Source organism: Pleurodeles waltl, chromosome 9 (assembly GCF_031143425.1).
Source record: "Pleurodeles waltl isolate 20211129_DDA chromosome 9, aPleWal1.hap1.20221129, whole genome shotgun sequence".
In the NCBI taxonomy this organism is placed as follows: domain Eukaryota; kingdom Metazoa; phylum Chordata; class Amphibia; order Caudata; family Salamandridae; genus Pleurodeles; species Pleurodeles waltl.
Window position 1 is genome coordinate 645909877 of NC_090448.1, and position 21623 is coordinate 645931499.

Below are 21623 nucleotides of genomic sequence, written 5' to 3' on the forward strand. Positions count from 1 at the left end.
TCTGGCGGGCGGCCTCCGCCGCCCGCCAGACTTAGAATGACCCCCTAAGTCCGAACGTAGAAAGTTGACCGGGACCAGCCAGCGTATCCAAGGAGGGCTCCAAGGATGTCGGATCAAGATCCAGGTTTACCCCGGTTGAAGGATTTTCACCCCGAAAAAATGACTAAGTCCAAAGGTACAAATCTCCACCGAGCGCTCCTGTGATGCGTATCTGGAGAAGAGTTCCAGGAGGTGGGATTGGACTGGCAGGTTCGTCCCGCTGAAGAAAATCTTCAGAAAAATGACTAAGTGCGAAGATAAACTTTTGACCGAGGCATCCCGCGGCCAGTAGCCAAGCCGGGCTCCATAGCAGTCGGCCTTAAACTTTGACTTTGCCCCGGGTGAGGTGCGACCAGATGACCAGATTAGAGCTTTTTGTTTCTAGGCCCTAGAAAACAATAATTCTTTAAAAATTCTTATCTCCGGTTCCCCTTATCCAATTTTATTCGTTTTTGTGTCATTTTAAAGATAAAAATGTAATCAATGTTTAAAAATTGGTTATGGATTTTTATACTGTTTCCTGTGTTTTATGTAATCACTGTTTTGTGATATTTGAATGCTTTACGCTGTGTCTCCTAAGTTAAGCCTTGTCGCTCGTTGCCAAGCTACTAAGGGTTGAGCTGGGTTTAATTTACTGAGACCTAACTGGAACTAGGTGGAGGTTAGTGGCCTATTGCTAAGTGTAGATACCTACCTACCATTACCAATAACCCATTTTCCAACATTTGTAGTGCGCAGTGGTGGGATCCTGTATTTGTGTTCAGTATCACATTACAGTTTTAAGTAAAACAAATAAAAAATCCTTTAAATTGTCCTAGTGCAAAAATTGTTTTCAATTTTTAATTTGGATTCATTTCAATTATTTAATTTTTGTGATTTTTCTAAATTCTTGTTTCCAATTTTTGCAAAAAGTTTTCGTTGACACAAAACTAGGGAACCATTGAGCTTGATCTGGCTAGCCTACCACACAGGCAGTAGTCCAGCTTAGGGGGTTGTGTACTGAAAGAGAGTTGCCTGCAACAACTGACCTCAGGAAGCATGTCCTGATTAAATCCCTGAGAGCATGGGCTGAGACCCAAAAAGTAGCCTCAGAGGAAGCTCCAGAGGAGGAAGAAGTAGGGGAGGATGCTAGCTCCAACCACTCAGGGGATGGAGGGCATCTGAGCCTAGTTGAGGAGGAGAAAGACAGGTCCTCACTGCACACTGTTACTAGGGTCATACCCAAAACTAGTTGGGGGAAAGGGGTCCCTTCAGGAGGAGAGAACCTGTCCCTCAGGGAAAGAGAGCTGGAGGCCCAGCTAGCATTTATAGCTTTGGAAGCACATAAGCTGGCCCTAGAAGAGTAAAAGTGGGCAAAGAAAGAGAAAAGAGAAGGTGGCAGCGACAGAGAAGCTGAGGTGTCCATGGGTGGGGGGGGGGGGTTTGCCCAAGATTACCCAAGGGGGTGGTTCCTGCTTATGTAGAGGGGGATGACATAGACACATGGTTGGAGGCCTTTGAGAGGGCACTCCAAATGAGAAGGGTTAGGCCTCAATACTGCGGTTCACTTTTATGGGAGTTGGTCCCCAAATCAGGGAGGGATAGGCTTCTGACCTTAAATGGTGAGGAGGCAGATTCATACCCTACTATGAAGAGGTGCTTGTGAGAAACTGGGGCTGATTGCAGAGGCCCCATAACTTTTTGCCCCCATTTTCCACTTTATGCTGGTGTTTTCCTGACTCTGATGGTGCCCTGGGTACTGCTAACCAGTCCCAGGGCCTGTGCTCTGTGTAAAATGGATATGCAAATTAGGCTAATTATAATTGGCTAAGTAAACCTACCTATAAGTCCCTAGTATATGGTAGGGCATGTAGGTTTAGGGACCACAGCATAGGTGGTGCACACCTAGGTGCATTGCTGAGGTGCCCAGTGTCATTTTAAAAGCAAGCCTGCCTTGCTGGCTGCTTTTAAATTAAAGTTATATGCAAATTCGACTTTGGAATTAAAAGTACTTCCAAAGTCTTAAACTACCTTATTTTTACATATAAGTCACCCCTAAGGTGTGCCCTATGTGCCCCTAGGGCTGGGTGCCATGTAACTATAAGCAGGGACTTTATAAAAATAGATTTATAAGCCCTGGTGAGGTAAAAACAGCCAAATTCGTTTTTCCCTCATTGAAGTAAATGGCCTTCATAGGCTAGAATGGGCAGACTTTATTTAAAATTTTAAAGTCTCCTTAAATGTTACATACCAAGAATTTGGTATCAAATTGATTGTTATAATAAATCCCACAACTTCCAGTTGTTGGATTTAATATAACTAGTGCAGGTAAAAAGTTTAGACTTTACCTAAAAAGTTGCCAATTTCAGCTCTGCATTGTTTTTGCTGCTGTGCTCTGATTGGGCAGCCTGCAGCAGCTTCTGCCAGGCTACTTTAATGAGGTGTGAAGTGGCCTGACTTCACACAAAGGAATGTGCTTGGGGGAGAGAATCTCCCCTCAGCAGATGGGGAAGCAGGAAGGGGGAGGGCTGCCAAACTGGTCTTCAAAGGCAGAGAAGGACATTTGCAGCACCCAGCAACACCCCCACATCCTGCAACCCCAGACAGCTAGGTGCCCCCTTGATTAGATTAGGAGAGGGCAGGAGAGGGGTGTGTTTATGATTTTTAGCCACACCAGTGGGTGGGCTCAGCCAGATCTCTCCTCTAAAAATCAGATTCATCCATTTTGGATTTTTAGAGACTGTTGCCTTCTGGGATGGATTTTTGCCACACTTCCCAGGAAGTGGTCATCACAGGGGGACGACCCTGTCCCTGATTGGAGGACCAGGGCCCCCCTGCTTTTCACCCAGGAGCAAGGATAAAACTGGCAGACCTGCACCCACGCCTCAGATCCCCTCCAGAATTCAACAAGAAAGGAACTAAAGAAAAAGAAGGACTGCCCTGCTGGACCCCTGGCCTGCACCTGGACCCTGCACTCAGAAAGACTGCACCAGCTGCACACTTGGGCTTCACCACAAGAAGGACTTTGCCTGGCTTCCACTGGTTCAAGGAGGGACTCCCTGTTTGCTACAGGTGAAAAATTGCTAACCAGAGTCCCCTGCACCAACTCCTGAAAAAGTGACCAGCTGACCACTGCCCAGTGGCCAAAAAGGAGTTTGCGCCAGGTGCACTCTGGGAGTTGAAGTCCGCACTTCCCAAGGACCATCACAGAACTTCTGGACCCTTGGGGTGAGCTGTGGACCCCAAAAGAACCTTAAAAGAACATCTGGGTGAAGCCCCAGAAGTTTGGAAAAGATTGGAGAAAGTTTGGAAAAAAGCTCCATAAAGTGACCGACCCGACGCGGAAATTCTAGCCGGCTTGCCTCAACCGCGACCCGGCCTGACTTCGTGGTTCGTCCCGGTAAAGAAAAACATCCGAAAAAACGACTAAGTCCGAACGTAAAAAGTTGACCGGGACCTTCCAGCCATCGTATCCGAGAAGGGCTCCACGGACGTCGGATCAAGATCCAGGTTTACCCCGGTCGAAGGATTTTCATCTCGAAAAAACGACTAAGTCCGAAGGTAAAAATCACCACCGAGGAAACCGACTTCGCGTATCCGGACAAGGGCTCCAGGAGGTCGGATCCAACTGGCAGGTTCGTCCCGGGGAAGAAAAACATCGAAAAAGAGACTAAGTCAGAAGGTAACTTTTTAACCGAGGCCTCCCGCGACTTGTAGCCGAGCAGGGCTCCATCGCGGTCGGCCTGAAAGTTTGACTTTGCCCCGGTCCTGGTGCAACCAGATGACCCGATTGGCGCTTTTCGTTTCTGAGCGCTAGAAAATAATAATACTTTAAAAATTCATATCTCCGGTTCCCCTGAACCGATTTTAATCGTTTTTGTGTCATTTTAAAGATAAAAATATAAGCTATTTTTATAAATTGGTTTTGGATTTTTAAACTGTTTCCTGTGTTTTATTTAATTACTGTTTTGTGATATTTGAATGCTTTACACTTTGTCTCCTAAGTTAAGCCTTGACGCTCGATGCTAAGCTACCAAGGGTAGAGCTGGGATTAATTTACTGAGACCTAACTGTACTTTTGTGGAGGTTTGTGGCTTGTTGCTAGGTGTAGGTACCTACCTGCCCTACCAATAACCCATTTTCCAACAGTGCTTAACCAAGAAGTTTGGTCTGACCCCAGAGCAGTATAGGGTGAAGTTCAGGAACACCTCACTTAAGGCACTAGAGGGCTGGATTTAAGGTAACAAAGTAAATACTTATAAGGGGTTATCCAATCTGATCATGCGAGAGCACATCTTGACCAATTGTATCCAAGAAAGGTTAAGCCAGCTTCTAGTGGACTCTAAGCTGACCAACCCTAGAGAGCTAGGGGAGGCAGCTGATGAGTGGTGGAGAACTAGGGTGGTTGTCTAGTCCCAGGGGGGAGACTCCAAGAAGGGGTGGTCAGGTCCCCAAAAACCTAAGGAGGGAGGTGGTAAGCCCATCACAGAGACTCCCTCTGTACCCCAGAACCCTAAGAAGGAGGAGAGTAAATCCCACTCCCACTCTGACAAGCAGAGACAGGGAGACCCAGGGTTAAAAAGGCTCTTGGACAGTAAGGCTTGCTTTGACTGTCAGCAGATAGGTCATTTCAGTGGAGATGCAGCCTGTCCAAAGAAGGTGGTTAGCACTGGGCTGACCAGTGTAGCCATGGAGGAGGACTCCTCAGATGATGAAGTCCTCCTAGCATTGAGCTGGGAGACAGGACCAGATGGCAAGCTGGGGATCCCTGAGGGTGGGAGTAGGCACTTTCACCCCATTCAGGTGAATGGGATCCCTACCACTGGCCTGAGAGACACCTGTGCCAGTCACACTATACTGAGTGACCGGTTAGTGACCCCAGACATGTATGTCCCAAGACAGACCAGGAAAGTCAGGATAGCCACAGGGGAGGTCACCTCCAAACCTATAGCTATAGTGCCCCTAGAGAGGGAGGGTATCCTTGACTGGTTTAGGGTGGTAGTCAGTGCTCACCTCCCCCTAGATTGTATCCTGGGCAATGACCTCTCAGAGGTAAGTCTGGTACCAGATGGGACAGTCGCCCAAGGTGACCTCCCAACCCAAAGTCCTGGGGAGTCAGTCCCTACAGTTAGGAAATAGGGGTCCCCAAGAAAAGGAAAGAAGAAAAGGAAGGGTGGGCCAATCTTAAAGAGAGTTCCAGGGAGCCAAAGGCCTTCTGCCCCAGTAGGGGGGGAGCCCAGTGTTGGCACTGGTGAGGCCTCACCTGACCCCAAGGAAGTCCTGAGTAGTCAGGCAGCTGTCCAGATGCAGGGTGTTTCCCCTACACAACAGAAGGGAGAGTGGAAGGAGGGTGTCTGCCACAGGAGGTGATAGCCCCCCACTCTAGACAGCAAGAGGGGTGCCAGGACCCCACAGTTGCCCCTAAAGCAGCTCAGCCACCTGTCAGTGGAGAGCTTAGGGTGTGGTTCTGGGTACTGAGAGCTGTCAGCAGCCTCTGCTGGGTGCTAGCCTTCCTGGCAGCACTGTACGTGGCCTGGGAGGCAGACCCCAGGGCCAAAAGAAAAGTAGGCCCCCTGACTCTGTTGGTCATGGTGGGGTAGCACAAGTGTTGGGTGACCTCTTTGGGTAAGCTAGGTGTTGCCCTAGCAAAGTCAGGAGTAGGGGAGGTGGGAAGCTCACTGCCCAAGTTGGCAGAGAGAGAGAGGAGGAAGAACCCCCTTGAGGGAAGGTTCAGTTTGAGATGGGTCCTTTCACTGTTGGGATGGATTCACTACCCAGAGGGAGTGACCATGGCAGGAGGATGTAAGGCAGAGTAAGCCCTGCAAAGGGACAGCCTGTTCTCTTCACTGTCTTCCTTGCCTGACAAGCCAGGAAGACTCTCCCAGGGTTGGGATGAGTCTCCTGAGCGTGTGGGCTGGGGGCGTCTTGTGTGAGAGAACAGGGCTAATTGCAGAGGCCCCCTAACTTTTTGCCCCCATTTCCCACTTTTTGCTGGTGTTTTCCTGACTCTGATGGTGCCCTGGGTACTGTTAACCAGTCACAGGGCCTGTGCTCTGTGTAAAATCAATATGCAAATTAGGCTAATTATAATTGGCTAAGTCAACCTGCCTATAAGTCCCTAGTATATGGTAGGGCATGTAGGTTTAGGGACCCCATCATAGGTAGTGCAACCATAGGTGCACTGCTGAGGTGCCCAGTGTCATTTTAAAGGCAGGCCTGCCTTGCTGGCTGCTTTTAAATTAAAGTCCTATGCAAATTCGACTTTGGAATTAAAAGTAGTTCCAAAGTCTTAACCTACCTTATGTTTACATATAAGTCACCCCTAAGGTGTGCCCTATGTGCCCCTAGGGCTGGGTGCCATGTAACTATAAGCAGGGACCTTATGCAAATAGTTTTATAAGCCCTGGTGAGGTAAAAACAGACACATTTGTTTTTCCCTCATTGTAGTGAATGGCCCTCATGGGCTAGAATGGGGAGACTTTATTTTAATTGTAAAAGTCCCCTTAAGTGACAGATACAAAGAGTTTGGTATCAAATTAATTGTTTTAATAAATCCCACAACTTCCAGTTGTGGGATTTAATATAACTTGTTAAGGTAAAGAGTTTTAAACTTTACCTGAAAAGTTGCCAACTTCAGCCCTGCATTGTTTTTGCTGCTGTGCTCTGATTGGCCAGCCTCTGGAAGCCTGGCCAGGCTGCCTTGATGAGGTGTGAAGTGGCCTAGCTTCACACAAAGAGATGTGCCTGTGAGAGGAGATCTCCCCTCAGCAGATGGTGAGGCAGGAAGGGGGAGGGCTGCCAAACTGGTCTTCAAAGGCAGAGAAGGACATTTGGAGCAACCCAGCAACATCCCCACATCCTGCAACCCCAGACAACTAGGTGCCCCCTTGAATAGATTAGGAGAGGGCAGGAGAGGGGTGTGTTTATGATTATTAGCCACACCAGTGGGTGGGCTCCGCCAGATATAAGATCCAAAAATAACTTTCAGCCATGATGGATTTTTGAGGAATGTTGCCTCCTGGGATTGATTTTTGCCACACTTCCCAGGAAGTGGTCATCACAGGGGGAAGGACCCTGCCCCTGATTGGAGAACCAGGACCCCCCTGTTTTTCACCCAGAAGCAAGGATAAAACTGGCAGACCTGCACCCACACCTCAGATCCCCATCAGATTCCAAAAAGGAAGAACCAAAGGAGAATAATGACTGCCCTGGTGGACCCCTGGCCTGCACCTGGACCCTGCACTCTGAAGGACTGCACCAGCTGTACACTTGGGCTTCACCACAAGAAGGACTTTGCCTGCCTTCAACTGGTTCAAGGAGGGACTCCCTGTTTGCTACAGGTAAAAAATTGCTAACCAAAGTCCCCTGCACCAACTCCTGAAGAAATCAACCAACTGACAACTGTCCAGTGGCCAAAAGGAGTTTGCGCCAGGTGCATTCTCGGAGCTGTGTGACGAAACAGGAGTGAATTGCGCTTCTTGTCAACTATCCAATATATTCAAGAATTGTGATGGTGCACTTAAAAGAAGATCACCCTTTGCTTCTTAATCTCAGTGACAAATCACTGATAATTATGTATATTTATATAAGGCACACATCCAAACATGAAGTCCATTAAATAAAAGTTCATATCTTTATTCCTCGGTTCTGAAACAATCATGCATATCCTTATTATTTAAATCTTCAATATCCAGTCTGTTCGTATCCAGTCACTACCAGAATTCGCCAAATTCCATCCCCATGTCCTTATTCTTGAAATCTTCCATTTCCAGTCAGTTAATATACAACCAGAAATCACCAAACTCCGCCAACACGTGTTTCGTCATTGGTGTACCCCATGACTTTCTCAGGGCTGTAATCATATATATGTTGTATATTATCTATGCAGTCCATATAAGAACAAAATCATTCAAAAAACATTATTTTATGCCTTCCTCATGCAAAGAGTGGGAATAAAAAAAAAATACATAGAGTCTATATATTACAAAGGTGCTCATATTCCATCCTTATTGATCTTGATACGTGAACAAAAATCATCATGCACTTACCAGGTAGAACAAAAAAGGGGCAAAAAAAATGAGCAAACAAGGCATTCCTAAATGGAAAATTCAATGTTTTTAACCGTATTTCAAATGGTACCCCACCTTTATGTACCTGGAATGGGATTCAACACAAAGATTCTTGCCTTGATTGCTTTCTTAAATCGCAATCTAATCCCCAATGTGCAAAAATACAGGAGCACAGTCTCACCCAATAACCGTGATGTGTGCTGACACAGTATTTAAAAAATAAAAAAAAAGAGACTGGAAATTGAAGATTTCAAGAATAAGGACATGGGGATGGAATTTGGCGAATTCTGGTAATGACTGGATACGAACAGACTGCATATTGAAGATTTCAATAATAAGGATATGCATGATTGTTTCAGAACCGAGGAATAAAGATATGAACTTTTATTTAATGGACTTCATGTTTGGATGTGTGCCTTATATAAATATGCATTCTAGTTGTAGTCCACACCCCCAAGGATCATCTCAAAGCTTCTGGAACCTTGGGGTGAGCTGTGGACCCCAAAAGAACCTTAAAAAAACATCTGGGAGAAGATCCATAAAGGGACCAACCCGCCGCAGCAACTCTAGCCGGCTTGGCTCAACCGCGACCAGGCCTGTTATGCAGGTTCGTCCCGGTGAAGAAAATCTCCCAAAAAGAGACTAAGTCCGAATATACAAAGTTGACCGGGATCTCCCAGCCAACGTTTCCGAGGAGGGCTCCAAGGACGTCGGATCAAGATCCAGGTTTACCCCGGTCGAAGGATTTTCACCTCGAAAAAACGACTAAGTCTGATGGTAAAAATCTCCACTGAGGGCTCCTGCGACGTGTATCCGGAGAAGAGTTCCAGGAGGTGGGATGGACTAGCAGGTTCGTCCCGCTGAAGAAGCTCTTCAGAAAAACGACTAAGTGCGAAGGTAAACTTTTGACCGAGGCCTCCCGTGGCCTGTAGCCGAGCCGGGCTCCATCGCGGTCGGCCTTAAACTTTGACTTTGCCCCGGTCACGGTGTGACCAGATGACCAGATTGGTGCTTTTTGTTTTTAGGTGCTAGAAAACAATAATTCATTAAAAATTCACATCTCCGGTTCCCCTTATCCGATTTTATTCAATTTCTGTGTCAATTTAAAGATAAAAATATAATCTATTTTATAAATTGGTTTTGGATTTTAAAACTGTTTTCTGTGTTTTATTTAATTACCTTTTTGTGATATTTGAATGCTTTACACTCTAAGTTAAGCCGTGTTGTTCGTTGCCAAGCTACCAAGGTGTGAGCTGGGTTTAATTTACTGAGACCTAACTGGACCTAAGTGGAGGTTAGTGGCCTATTGCTAAGTGTAGGTACCTACCTACCCTTACCAAAAACCCATTTTCCAACAGCCTCAGTTTGTGGACTAGTTACAAGTGAAGGTCCTCTCAACAGGGAATGAAATGGCTTAGTTTATTTCCCATGATGCTTCCATAAGACCCTGACCATGAAGGATAGGATAAAAATGGAGCAGAAGGAGGGAGCTCTCACAGGGGTGGTAAACTAGGGCCAAAACATTCAAATCCTGCCTTATGTTGTGTTGCTAATGAAAACATTGCTTTCTTTGTAGCAGAACCAGCCTAACGTACACATGAAGATGTGTGCATAATTTATGCTTTCTCTGGGTTATGCAAATGTGAATTACAAACTTATAAAATATGGTTGGCTCTGTAATAATAATTCACCTAAGCAGACACCGCAATGACATTACTGTTGCCTAAAAACTAACTAACATATAAGCTTTAAACTGAAATATGAGTGTCATGCAGTCCGCATGGTAGAGAATAATCCTCTTGTAGGCAAGATTTAAGAATAAAAATCTGTGCTTTCTGTGCTTTTCTCATATTAGATCATTGTAATAGTTGCAAAGATAGATGCCTCCCATTGTTTCACCTTTAAAGGTGCAACATAAATACTTTTACATATGTAATTATCTTCAGAACTCCTTTCCTTGAATCGGATGCCAATGTGAAATGCTGACTGAAAACATGGATTTTGCAAATAATGCACTAAGCAGTTGTGGAACCCCTGAGTATGTGTATTTTGAGTGATATTATAAAGATACATCAATGTGATAGCAAAGCATTACCTGAAGTGGTGGCGGTAGAATATGTAGAAGTGGTTTGATTAGACATCATGGTTGACATAGTTGTAGGACTGGCTGTGATGCTTGGTGCTGCAGAGATGTTAGTAGAATGTGTCATAGTTGTTTCATCACCTGCATGAAAGAGCAGAGTCTTCTTGTACAAAGGTTGCACTTCAAATCTATATATAAAGGCCAGAAAATACAAGTTCACACTCTGAAGTGTCAACTTTTTATGATGCACTATGCACATTGTGGATCTGCAGCTACTGAAAAATCTGCTCACAAGAGCCTACTGGCTGTAGAACAGCCATATGGCCTTCTGAATTATTATTATTCTCTATCACTTCTGTGTTTGAGGTTCAAAGACTGAGTGACAGAAGTTTAAAGATTATGTAATCTTCGGACATCTGTTGACTGAAATGCTGCCTCTAATCAAATGTTCAAAGATACAGGAGCGGAATGGATCTGTTAATCTACACTTTGATGGTATCATAACTGTTCCTTCTGCAACCCCTGCTTACCTGAAACTATTACTTTCTGAATGGAAACACGACAATATTTTCTCCTGTTCCAGGGATGTTCATTGTTTTGCGGGTATTTTCCTCCTCTGTCTATGTTAGCTGTTTGATTCTTCTCCTGCTTCTGTTGTGTTCCAGAGACAGAGTGAGACAAGTGGATAGTCTGGTAAATCTTAAAACTGGGCAAATTGGGATTTTGCCCTTATCAAACATTCAATGATGCAAGAGCAGTTCAAAATTCATAAGATGCAGCAGAAAATAGAGAAAAATAAATGAAATGGTGCATAAGATCAATAGTAACTCTCTCTCTACTCCTTGATTTCTGGCATGGAAGATCTTGATTTTGGCAATTTTAGGCCTATACTTGTACTATCAAAAGTAACACTACTCATCACGATTTCTAAGTTAAATAATGATTAAAATTCAGAAAGGACTAAAACTTATCACAAAGCATTTCAATGCACCCTACTAAATATAGTGCTCAGACAGGAAAATGATTATGTCCCGAAAAGCAGTGAGAGAATGGTAGCTAGAAAATAAGCCCTGAAATCTTTCCTGACCCTAAAGCAAGCGGTAAAAGCTTCTAAATCAATCACAGCAGGCAAAGATTATGCAAAACATAAACACAAAGGGATAAGAACACATATATACAAATGGTAAATCACTACATATATTATATAAACCTGGTCAGAATTGAGAGGCGCACTAAGTATTCACTTGATTACATCTGACTGCTACCAGGGTAAACATACTTTCAGCTAACAAGAGAGAGACTCATAGGAGACATGTACTTACAGTAACACTCCCACTACTAAGTCCTACTGCAATTTGAATATTCTGTTTGCAAGAGGAAACAGAGATGGATGCACATTTTAAGATTATCCCAGATGTTATCATCCCTAAGGACATGCATTAGAAAGCTGGCAGGATGCAATGTTGCCACACTCTGTTTTTATTTAGAAGTATGTGGTCCTTTAGGCGTTTTACACTACTGCCTGGCATGTGCACATTATGTAACGCCTTGAAAATATTTTGGATGAGTATTTCCACAAGCACGTTAAGGGGGTCATTCTAACTTCGGCGGGCGGCAGAGGCCGCCCGCCAAAGTTTCCCCGCCAGAATACCGCACCGCTGTCAAATGACCGCCGCGGTCATTCTGACTTTCCCGCTGGGCGGGCGGGCGACCGCCAAAAGGCCGCCCGCCCGCCCAGCGGGAAAGACCCAGCAACAATGAAGCCGGCTCCGAATGGAGCCGGCGGAGTTGCTGGTGTGCGACGGGTGCAGTTGCACCTGTCGCGATATTCAGTGTCTGCTTTGCAGACACTGAAAATCTTAATGGGGCCCTATTAAGGGGCCCCTGCAGTGCCCATGCCAGCGGCATGGGCACTGCAGGGGCCCTATTAAGGGGCCCCACAACACCTGTTCCCGCCATCCTGTTTCTGGCGGTGAAAACCGCCAGAAACAGAATGGCGGAAAGGGGGTCGGAATCCCCATGGCGGCGCTGCTTGCAGCGCCGCCGTGGAGGATTCCCTGGGGCAGTGGGAAACTGGCGGGAAACCAGCGGGAAACCGCCGGTTTCCCTTTTCTGACCGCGGCTTTACCGCCGCGGTCAGAATGGCCCCTGAAGCACCGCCAGCCTGTTGGCGGTGCTTCCGCGGCACTCTGCCCTGGCGGTTTACAACCGCCAGGGTCAGAATGACCGCCTAAGTCTCCTTTGGCCACTAATACCGCCTAGTGTAAACATTAGCTGTGTCTAGTAGACAAATGCAGAGGCAATAATGCATATCTGGAGCACACTCCCTCCATTGTGATTCATGCAACAAGCACTATGAAGATGATCGTCAGAGTGATGACAAGCTCAAGCCAGTTTATGAAAGTTCACTCAGATACAAGAAAACCTTTGAAAAGACGACAAACTGATCAGTTTGAAGAAGTAGACTCAGAACAAATTACCCAACTCAATCAGGAAAAGCTACATTTCAATAGTGAGAAAGGAATAGTATATTGAAAACTAGTTGAACAATTTGGAAATGGAAATAAATCTATTATATTCACTTCCAAGATGAATGTTAAAGCCAAGGTCAATTTGAGAAAGCTTGGCTGGAATAGCAAAGAGGAAGGATGATGAATCAGACTGTATTGATACTTTTATAGAGCCAAGATCTGTGTTATCCTGACTCAGAGTGGATTTGAAGAACATACGTAACACACAGTAGAATGGTTTTAATACGATTATTTTGTTAATAATTTATTTTTCAACAAGGTCCTTACTGAAATCTATAATACATCTTATTTGAATGAAACATCAATTTACATAAAGCACAATGTGATATGACCCTCTTTTGAAGTATTCGTAAATGATCCAAATCAAAATCCTCCTTAGCTGCTTCTGAGAAGCCTTTTGTTATCAGAACAATACATTGCTCTTAGCAAAAGTGTGTCTTTCTTGGAGCACAATTGAGATTACTTCATTGATGTGCATTTCCCTCCAAGGATATCCTTCTTGCAGATGGTCTTTAATCATGAATCACAATTGAGATTACTTCACTGATATGGATTTCCATCCAAAGATATCTTCCGTGCAGATGGTATTTAATCATGGAAGTAAGTTGCTACCTTTTATTTGGTTCATAAAACAGTTTTCAAATCACCTGTTCATTGCAAGAAATATCACTTGATGAGACTAGCATGGGATCTGGGTAAAGTGGCAATCGAAGTGAGCAAAGTCAACCTTCACCCAGATTTTTTGAGAGATCACAATCAGTCGCTGTTGACACTAATAGTGGTCTTAAACTTAAACTACAATGAATTTCTTCCCAGAATGTTTAAACTTCACAACTTTATGTCCTTGGTCATATGGATTTGTGGCCCACCACTAACAACAAACACCTTTGGGCCTTATAGATATGGGCAACTCCAGGTTTTTCAGGATAAGAGAGTGAGTTGCAGAAACTTTTTCTGCATGATATGTCACATGAGCTTAGCTCCTTTGTTCTTCTGCCACTGTGGTGAATTTTCTTACTCACGACTAGTCATTACCAGCCTGTGCTTGCCTAGAGTTTAACAATATAATACAGCAGCAAAAGGATGATAATTTGACGCAGGTTATCGTGGTCACTTCTCGCATGCTTAAAGTATCAGTTCCCATGAACTTGCAACTGCTCCTATCCCAACCTCAATGTCGAAGGCTGGTGGATCTTATAGAATTCTCACATTTTCTAAATAGCCTCGGATTGTGGACTAGTTACAAGTGAAGATCCTCTCAACAGGGAATGAAATGACTTCGTTTATTTCCCATGGCGCTTCCATAAGACCCTGACCATGAAGGAAAGGATAAAAATGGAGCAGAGGGAGGGCCCTCTCACAGTGGTGGTAAACTAGGGACAAAACACTCAAACCCTGCCTTATTTTGTGCTGCTAATGAAAACATTGCTTTCTTTGTAGCGGAATCAGCCTAACGTACACATGAATATGTATGCATAATTTATACTTTCACTGGACAATGTAATGTGAAGTAAAATCTTATAAAATATGGTTGGCTCTGTAATAATAATTCACTTCAGTAGACACTGCAATGACATTACTGTTGTCTAAAAAACTAACTAACATATAAGCTTTAAACTGAAATATGAGAGTCATACAGTCCGCATGGTGGAGAATTATCCTCTTTTAGGCAAGACTTAAGAATAAAAATCGGTGCTTTCTGTCCTTTTCTCATATTATTTAATTGTAATAGTTGCAAAGATAAATGTCTTCCATTGTTTCACCTTTAAAGGTGCAACATAAATACTTTTACATATGTAATTATCTTCAGGACTCCTTTCCTTGAATAGGATGGCAATGTGAAATGCTGACTTGAAAACATGGATTTTGCAAATAATGCACTAAGCAGTTGTGGAACCCGAGTATGTCTATTTTGAGTGATATCATAAAAATACATCAATGTGATAGCAAAGCATTACCTGAATTGGTGGCCGTAGGATATGTAGGAGTGGTTTGATTAGACATCATGGTTGACATAGCTGTAGGACTGGCTGTGATGATTGGTGCTGCAGAGATGTTAATAGAATGTGTCGTAGTTGTTTCATCACCTGCATGAAAGAACAGAGTCTTCATGTACGAAGGTTACAATTCAAATCTATATATAAAGACCAGAAAATAGAAGTTCACGTGCTGAGGTTAAAACTTTGTATGATGTACTAAGCCCATTGTGGAACTGCCGCTACTGAAAAATCTGCTTACATGAAGCTACTGGCTGTAGAACAGCCCTATGGCATCTGGGTTATTATTATTCTCTATCACTGCTGTGTTTGAAGTTCAAAGGCTGAGTGACAGAAGTTTAAAGGTTATGTAATCTTTGGACATGTATTGGTTGAAATGCTGCCTCTAAACAAATGTTCAAGGATACGGGAGAGGAATGGATCTGTTGTTCTACACTTTGATGGCATCATAACTGTTCTTTCTGCAACACCTGCTTCCCTGAAACTATTACTTTCTAAATTGAAACTTGACAATATTTTCTTTTGTTCCAGGGATTTTTATTGTTTTGCGGGTATTTTCCTCCTCTGTCTATGTTAGCTCTTTGATTCTTCTCCTGCTGTATTTTTTATTCCAGAGAACAAGTGAGACAAGTGAATAGTCTGGGAAATCTTAAAACTGGACAAATTGGGCTTTTGCCCTTATCAAACATTCAATGATGCAAGAGCAGTGGAAAGTTCTTAAGATGCAGCAGAAAATAGAGAAAAACAAATGAAGTGGTGCACAATATTTATAGTAACTCCCTCAACTCCTTGACTTCTGGCATGGAAGATCTTGATTTTGGCAATTTTAGGCATATACTTATAATATGAATAGTAAAACTACTCATCGTGATTTTTAAGTTAAATAATGATTAAAAGTCAGAAAGGACGAAAACTTATCACACAGTTTTTCACCGGACCCAACTAAATATAGTGCTCAGATAGGAAAATGATTATGTTTCGAAAAGTAGTCAGAGAATGGTAGCAAGAAAATAGTCCTAAAATCATTCCTGACTAAAAAGAAAGCGGTAAAAAAACTTCTAAATCAATCACAGCAGGAAAGAAAATGCAAAACATATAGAAACACAAAAGGATGAGAAAACAAATATATACAAATGGTAAATCACTACATATATTATAGAAACCTAGTCAGAATTGAGAGGGGCAGTAAGCATTCACTTGACTACATCTGACTGCAACCAGACTAAACAACACTTTCATCTAACACAAGAGAGACCCATAGGAGACATGTACTTACAGTAATATTCCCACTACTAAGTCCTACAGCAATTTGAATATTGTGTTTGCAAGAGGAAACAGAGATGGATGAACATCTTAAGTTTGTCACAGATCTCATCTGCAAGAACATGCATTAGAATGCTGGCAGGTTGCAATGTTGCCACACTCTGTTTTTATTCAGAAGGATGTGGTCCCTTAGGCGTTTTACACTACTGCCTGGCATGCGCACACTATATACACATCTTGACAATATTTTGGATGAGTATTACCACAAGTACGTTAAGTCTCCCTGGGCCACTAATACCGCCTAGAGTAAACATTAGGTGTGGCTAGTAGACAAATGCAGAGGCAATAATGCACATCTGGAGCACACTCCCTTCTATTGTGATTCATGCAACAAGCACTATGAAGATGATCGTCAGACTGATGACAAGCTCAAGCCAGTTTATGAAAGTTCACTCAGATACAAGAAAACCTTTGAAAAGACGACAAACTGATCAGTTTGAAGAAGCAGACTCAGCACAAATTAGCCAACTCAATCAGGAAATGCTACATTTCCATAGTGAGAAAGGGATAGTATATTGAAAACTAGTTGAACAATTTGGAAATGGAAATAAATCTAATATTCACTTCCAAGATGGATGTCAAAGCCAAGGTCAATTTGCGAGAGCTTGGCTGGAATAGCAAAGAGGAAGGATTATGAATCAAATTGTATTGATACTTTTATAGAGCCAAGATCTGTGTTATCCTGACTCAGAGTGGAATTGAAGAATATAGGTAACACCCAGTAGAATGATTTTAATACGATTATTTTGTTAGTAATTTATTTTTCATCAAGGTCCTTACTGAAATCTATAATAAACCTTATTTGAGTGCAACATCAATTTACATATAGGACAATGTGATATGACCCTCTTTTGAAGTATTCGTAAATGATCCAAATCAAAATCCTCCTTAGCTGCTTCTGAGAAGCCTTCTATGAACAGAACAATAAGTTGTTCGTAGCAAAAATGTGTCTTTCTTGGAGCACAATTGAGAATACTTCATTGATGTGGATTTCCCTCCAAGGATATCTTCCATGCAGATGGTATTTAATCATGGAAGTAAGTTGCTACCTTTTATTTGGTTCATAAAACAGTTTTCAAATCACCTGTTCTCCAAATGTATTTTCATAGCAAGTAACACCACTTGATGGGACTAGCATGGGATCTGGGTAAAGTGGCAGTCGAAGTGAGCTAAGTCAACCTTAACCCAGATTCTTTGAGAGATCACAATCAGTCGCTGTTGACAGTAATAGTGGTCTTAAACTTAAACTACATTGAATTTCCTCCCAGAATGTTTAAACTTCACAACTTTAAGGCCTTGGTCATATGGATTTTTGGCCCACCACTAACAACAAACACCTTTGGGCCTTATAGATATGGGCAACTCCAGGTTTTTCAGGATAAGAGAGTGAGTTGCAGAAACCTTTTCTGCATGATATGTCACACGAGCTTAGCTCCTTTGTTCTTCTGCCACTGTGGTGAATTTGCTGAGTCACGACTAGTCATTACCAGTCTGTGCTTGCCTAGAGTATAACAATATAATACAGCAGCAAATGGATGATAATTTGACGCAGGTTATCGTGGTCACTTCTCGCATGCTTAAAGTATCAGTTCCCATGAACTTGCAACTGCTCCTATCCCAACCTCAATGTCGAAGGCTGGTGGATCTTATAGAATTCTCACATTTTCTAAATAGCCTCGGATTGTGGACTAGTTACAAGTGAAGATCCTCTCAACAGGGAATGAAATGACTTCGTTTATTTCCCATGGCGCTTCCATAAGACCCTGACCATGAAGGAAAGGATAAAAATGGAGCAGAAGGAGGGCCCTCTCACAGTGGTGGTAAATTAGGGACAAAACACTCAAACCCTGCCTTATTTTGTGCTGCTAATGAAAACATTGCTTTCTTTGTAGCGGAACCAGCCTAACGTACACATGAATATGTGTGCATAATTTATACTTTCACAGGACAATGCAATGCGAAGTAAAATCTTATAAAATATGGTTGGCTCTGTAATAATAATTCACTTCAGCAGACACCGCACTGACATCACTGTTGTCTAAAAAACTAACTAACATATAAGCTTTAAACTGAAATATGAGAGTCATGCAGTCTGCATGTTGGAGAATTATCCTCTTTTAGGCAAGACTTAAGAATAAAAATCGGTGCTTTCTGTGCTTTTCTCATATTATATAATTGTAATAGTTGCAAAGCTAGATGTCTTCCATTGTTTCACCTTTAAAGGTGCAACATAAATACTTTTACATATGTAATTATCTTCAGGACTGCTTTCCTTGAATAGGATGCCAAAGTGAAATGCTGACTTGAAAACATGGATTTTGCAAATAATGCACTAAGCAGTTGTGGAACCCGAGTATGTCTATTTTGAGTGATATCATAAAAATACATCAATGTGATAGCGAAGCATTACCTGAAGTGGTGGCCGTAGGATATGTAGGAGTGGTTTGATTAGACATCATGGTTGACATAGCTGTAGGAGTGGCTGTGATGCTTGGTGCTGCAGAGATGTTAATAGAATGTGTCGTAGTTGTTTCATTATCTGAATTAAAGAGCAGAGTATTCATGTACAAAGGTTTCACTTCAAATCTATATATAAAGACCAGAAAATATAAGTTCACACTCTGAGGTTTAAACTTTGTATGATGTACTAAGCACATTATGGAACTGCCGCTACTGAAAAATCTGCTTACATGAAGCTACTGGCTGTAGAACAGCCATATGGCATCTGAGTTTTTATTATTATCTATCACTGCTGTGTTTGAAGTTCAAAGGCTGCGTGACAGAAGATTAAAGCTTATGTAATCTTTGGACATCTATTGGCTGAAATGCTGCCTCTAAACAAATGTTCAAAGACACAATAGTGGAATGGATCTGTTAATCTATATTTTGATGGCATCATAACTGTTCTTTCTGCAACCCCTGCATACCTGAAACTATTATTTTCTGAATTGAACCATGACAATATTTTCTCCTGTTCCAGGGATTTTTATTGTTTTGTGGGTATTTTCCTCCTCTGTCTATGTTAGCTGTTTGATTTTTCTCTTGCTGCTGTTTTGATCCAGAGACGGTGTGAGACAACTGAATAGACTGGTAAATCTTGAAATTGGAAAAATTGGGCTTTTGCCCTTATTAAACATTCAATGATGCAAGAGCAGTGGAAAGTTCCTAAGATGCAGCAGAAAATAGAGAAAAAGAAATGAAGTGGTGCATAATATTTAAAGTAACTCCCTCAACTCCTTGACTTCTGGCATGGAAGATCTTGATTTTGGCAATTTTAGGCATATACTTGTAATATCAATAGTAAAACTACTCATTGTGATTTCTAAGTTAAATAATGATTAAAAGTCAGAAAGGACGAAAACTTATCACACATTTTTTCACCGGACCCAACTAAATATAGTGCTTAGACAGGAAAATTATTATGTTTCGAAAAGCAGTCACAGAATGGTAGCAACAAAATTGTCCTGAAATCATTCCTGACCAAAAAGCAAGCGGTAAAAATTTCTAAATCAATCACAACAGGCAAAGAAAATGCAAAACATATAGAAACACAAAAGGATGAGAAAAAAAATATATACAAATGGTAAATCACTACATATATTATAAAAACCTGGTCAGAATTGAGAGGGGCAGTAAGCATTCACTTGACTACATCTGACTGCTACCAGGGTAAACAATACTTTCAACTAACACGAGAGAGACCCATAGGAGACATGAACTTACAGTAATACTCCCACTACTAAGTCCTACTGCAATTTGAATATTGTGTTTGCAAGAGGAAACAGAGATGGAGGAACATCTTAAGTTTATCCCAGATCTCACCATCTGCAAGAACATGCATTAGAATGCTGGAAAGTTGCAATGGTGCCACACTCTGTTTTTATTTAGAAGGATGTGGTCCCTTAGGCATTTTACACTACTGCCTGGCATGTGCACACTATATATACATCTTAACAATATTTTGGATGAGTATTTCCACAAGTACGTTAAGTCTCCTTTGGCCACTAATACTGCCTAGTGTAAACATTAGGTATGGCTAGCAGAGAAATGCAGAGGTAATAATGCACATCTGGAGCACACTCCCTTCTATTGTGATTCATGCAACAGCACTATGAAGATGATCGTCAGACTGATGACAAGCTCAAGCCAGTTTATAAAAGTTCACTCAGATACAAGAAAACCTTTGAAAAGACGACAAACTGATCAGTTTGAAGAAGTAGACTAAGCACAAATTAGCCAACTCAATCCGGAAATGCTACATTTCAATAGTGAGAAAGGAATAGTATATTGAAACCTAGTTGAACAATTTGGAAAAGGAAATCAATCTATTATATTCACTTCCAAGATGGATGTCAAAGTCAAGGTCAATTTTCGAGAGCTTGGCTGGAATAGCAGAGAAAGGAGGATAAATCAGCTTTTATTGATACTTTTATTGAGACAATATCTGTGTTATCCTGACTCAGAGTGGATTTGAAGAACATACATAACACCCATTAGAATGATTTTAATACGATTCTTTTGTTAGTAATTGATTTTTCATCAAGGTCCTTACTGAATTCTATAATAAATCTTATTTGAGTGCAACATCAATTTACATATAGCACAATGTGATATGACCCTCTTTTGAAGTATTTGTAAATGATCCTAATCAAAATCCTCCTTAGCTGCTTCTGAGAAGCCTTCTATTAACAGAACAATAAGTTGTTCTTAGCAAAAGTGTGTCTTTCTTGGAGCACAATTGAGATTACTTCACTGATGTGCATTTCCCTCCAAGGATATCCTTCTTGCAGACGGTGTTTAATTATGAATCACAATTGAGAATACTTCACTGATATGGATTTCCATCCAAAGATATCTTCCGTGCAGATGGTATTTAATCATGGAAGTAAGTTGCTACCTTTTATTTGGTTCATAAAACAGTTTTCAAATCACCTGTTCTCCAAATGTCTTTTCATAGCAATTAACACCACTTGATGGGACTAGCATGGGATCTGAGTAAAGTGGCAGTCGAAATGAGCAACGTCAACCTTAACCCAGATTCTTTGAGAGATCACAATTAGTCGCTGTTGACACTAATAGTGGTCTTAAACTTAAACTACATTGAATTTCTTCCCAGAATGTCTAAACTTCACAATTTTAAGGCCTTGCTCATATGGATTTTTTGCCCACCAATAACAACAAACACTTTTGGAGCTTGTAGATATGGGCAACTCCAGGTTTTTCAGGATAAGAGAGTGAGTTGCAGAAACGTCTTCTGCATGATATGTCACATGAGTTTAGATCCTTTGTTCTTCTGCCACTGTGGCAAATTTGCTTAGTCGCGACTAGTCATTACCAGTCTGTGCTTACCTAGAGTATAACAATTTAATACAGCAGCAAAAGGATGATAATTTGACACAGATTATCGCTGTCATTTCTTGTATGCTTAAAGTATCAGTTCCCATGAACTTGCAACTGCTCATATCCCAACCTCAATGTCGAAGGCTGGTGGATCTTATAGAATTCTCATGTTTTCTAAATAGCCTCAAATTGTGTACTAGTTACAAGTGAAGATCCTCTCAACAGGGAATGAAATAACTTAGTTTATTTCCCATGACGCTTC

General features: G+C 42.0%; 1 protein-coding gene across 1 annotated transcript in view; it reads right to left on the bottom strand.

Moving 5' to 3' along the window:
- The window catches only part of LOC138259722 (mucin-2-like), a 256782-nt gene that overhangs the window by 208925 nt on the left and 26234 nt on the right, over positions 1-21623 (bottom strand). The window contains exons 5-7 of the mRNA XM_069207617.1: positions 18432-18560; positions 14660-14788; positions 10183-10311 (exon numbers count right to left, since the gene is read on the bottom strand). Of these exons, the coding sequence (XP_069063718.1) occupies positions 10183-10311; positions 14660-14788; positions 18432-18560 (387 nt within the window). The remainder of the gene's footprint in view (positions 1-10182; positions 10312-14659; positions 14789-18431; positions 18561-21623) is intronic.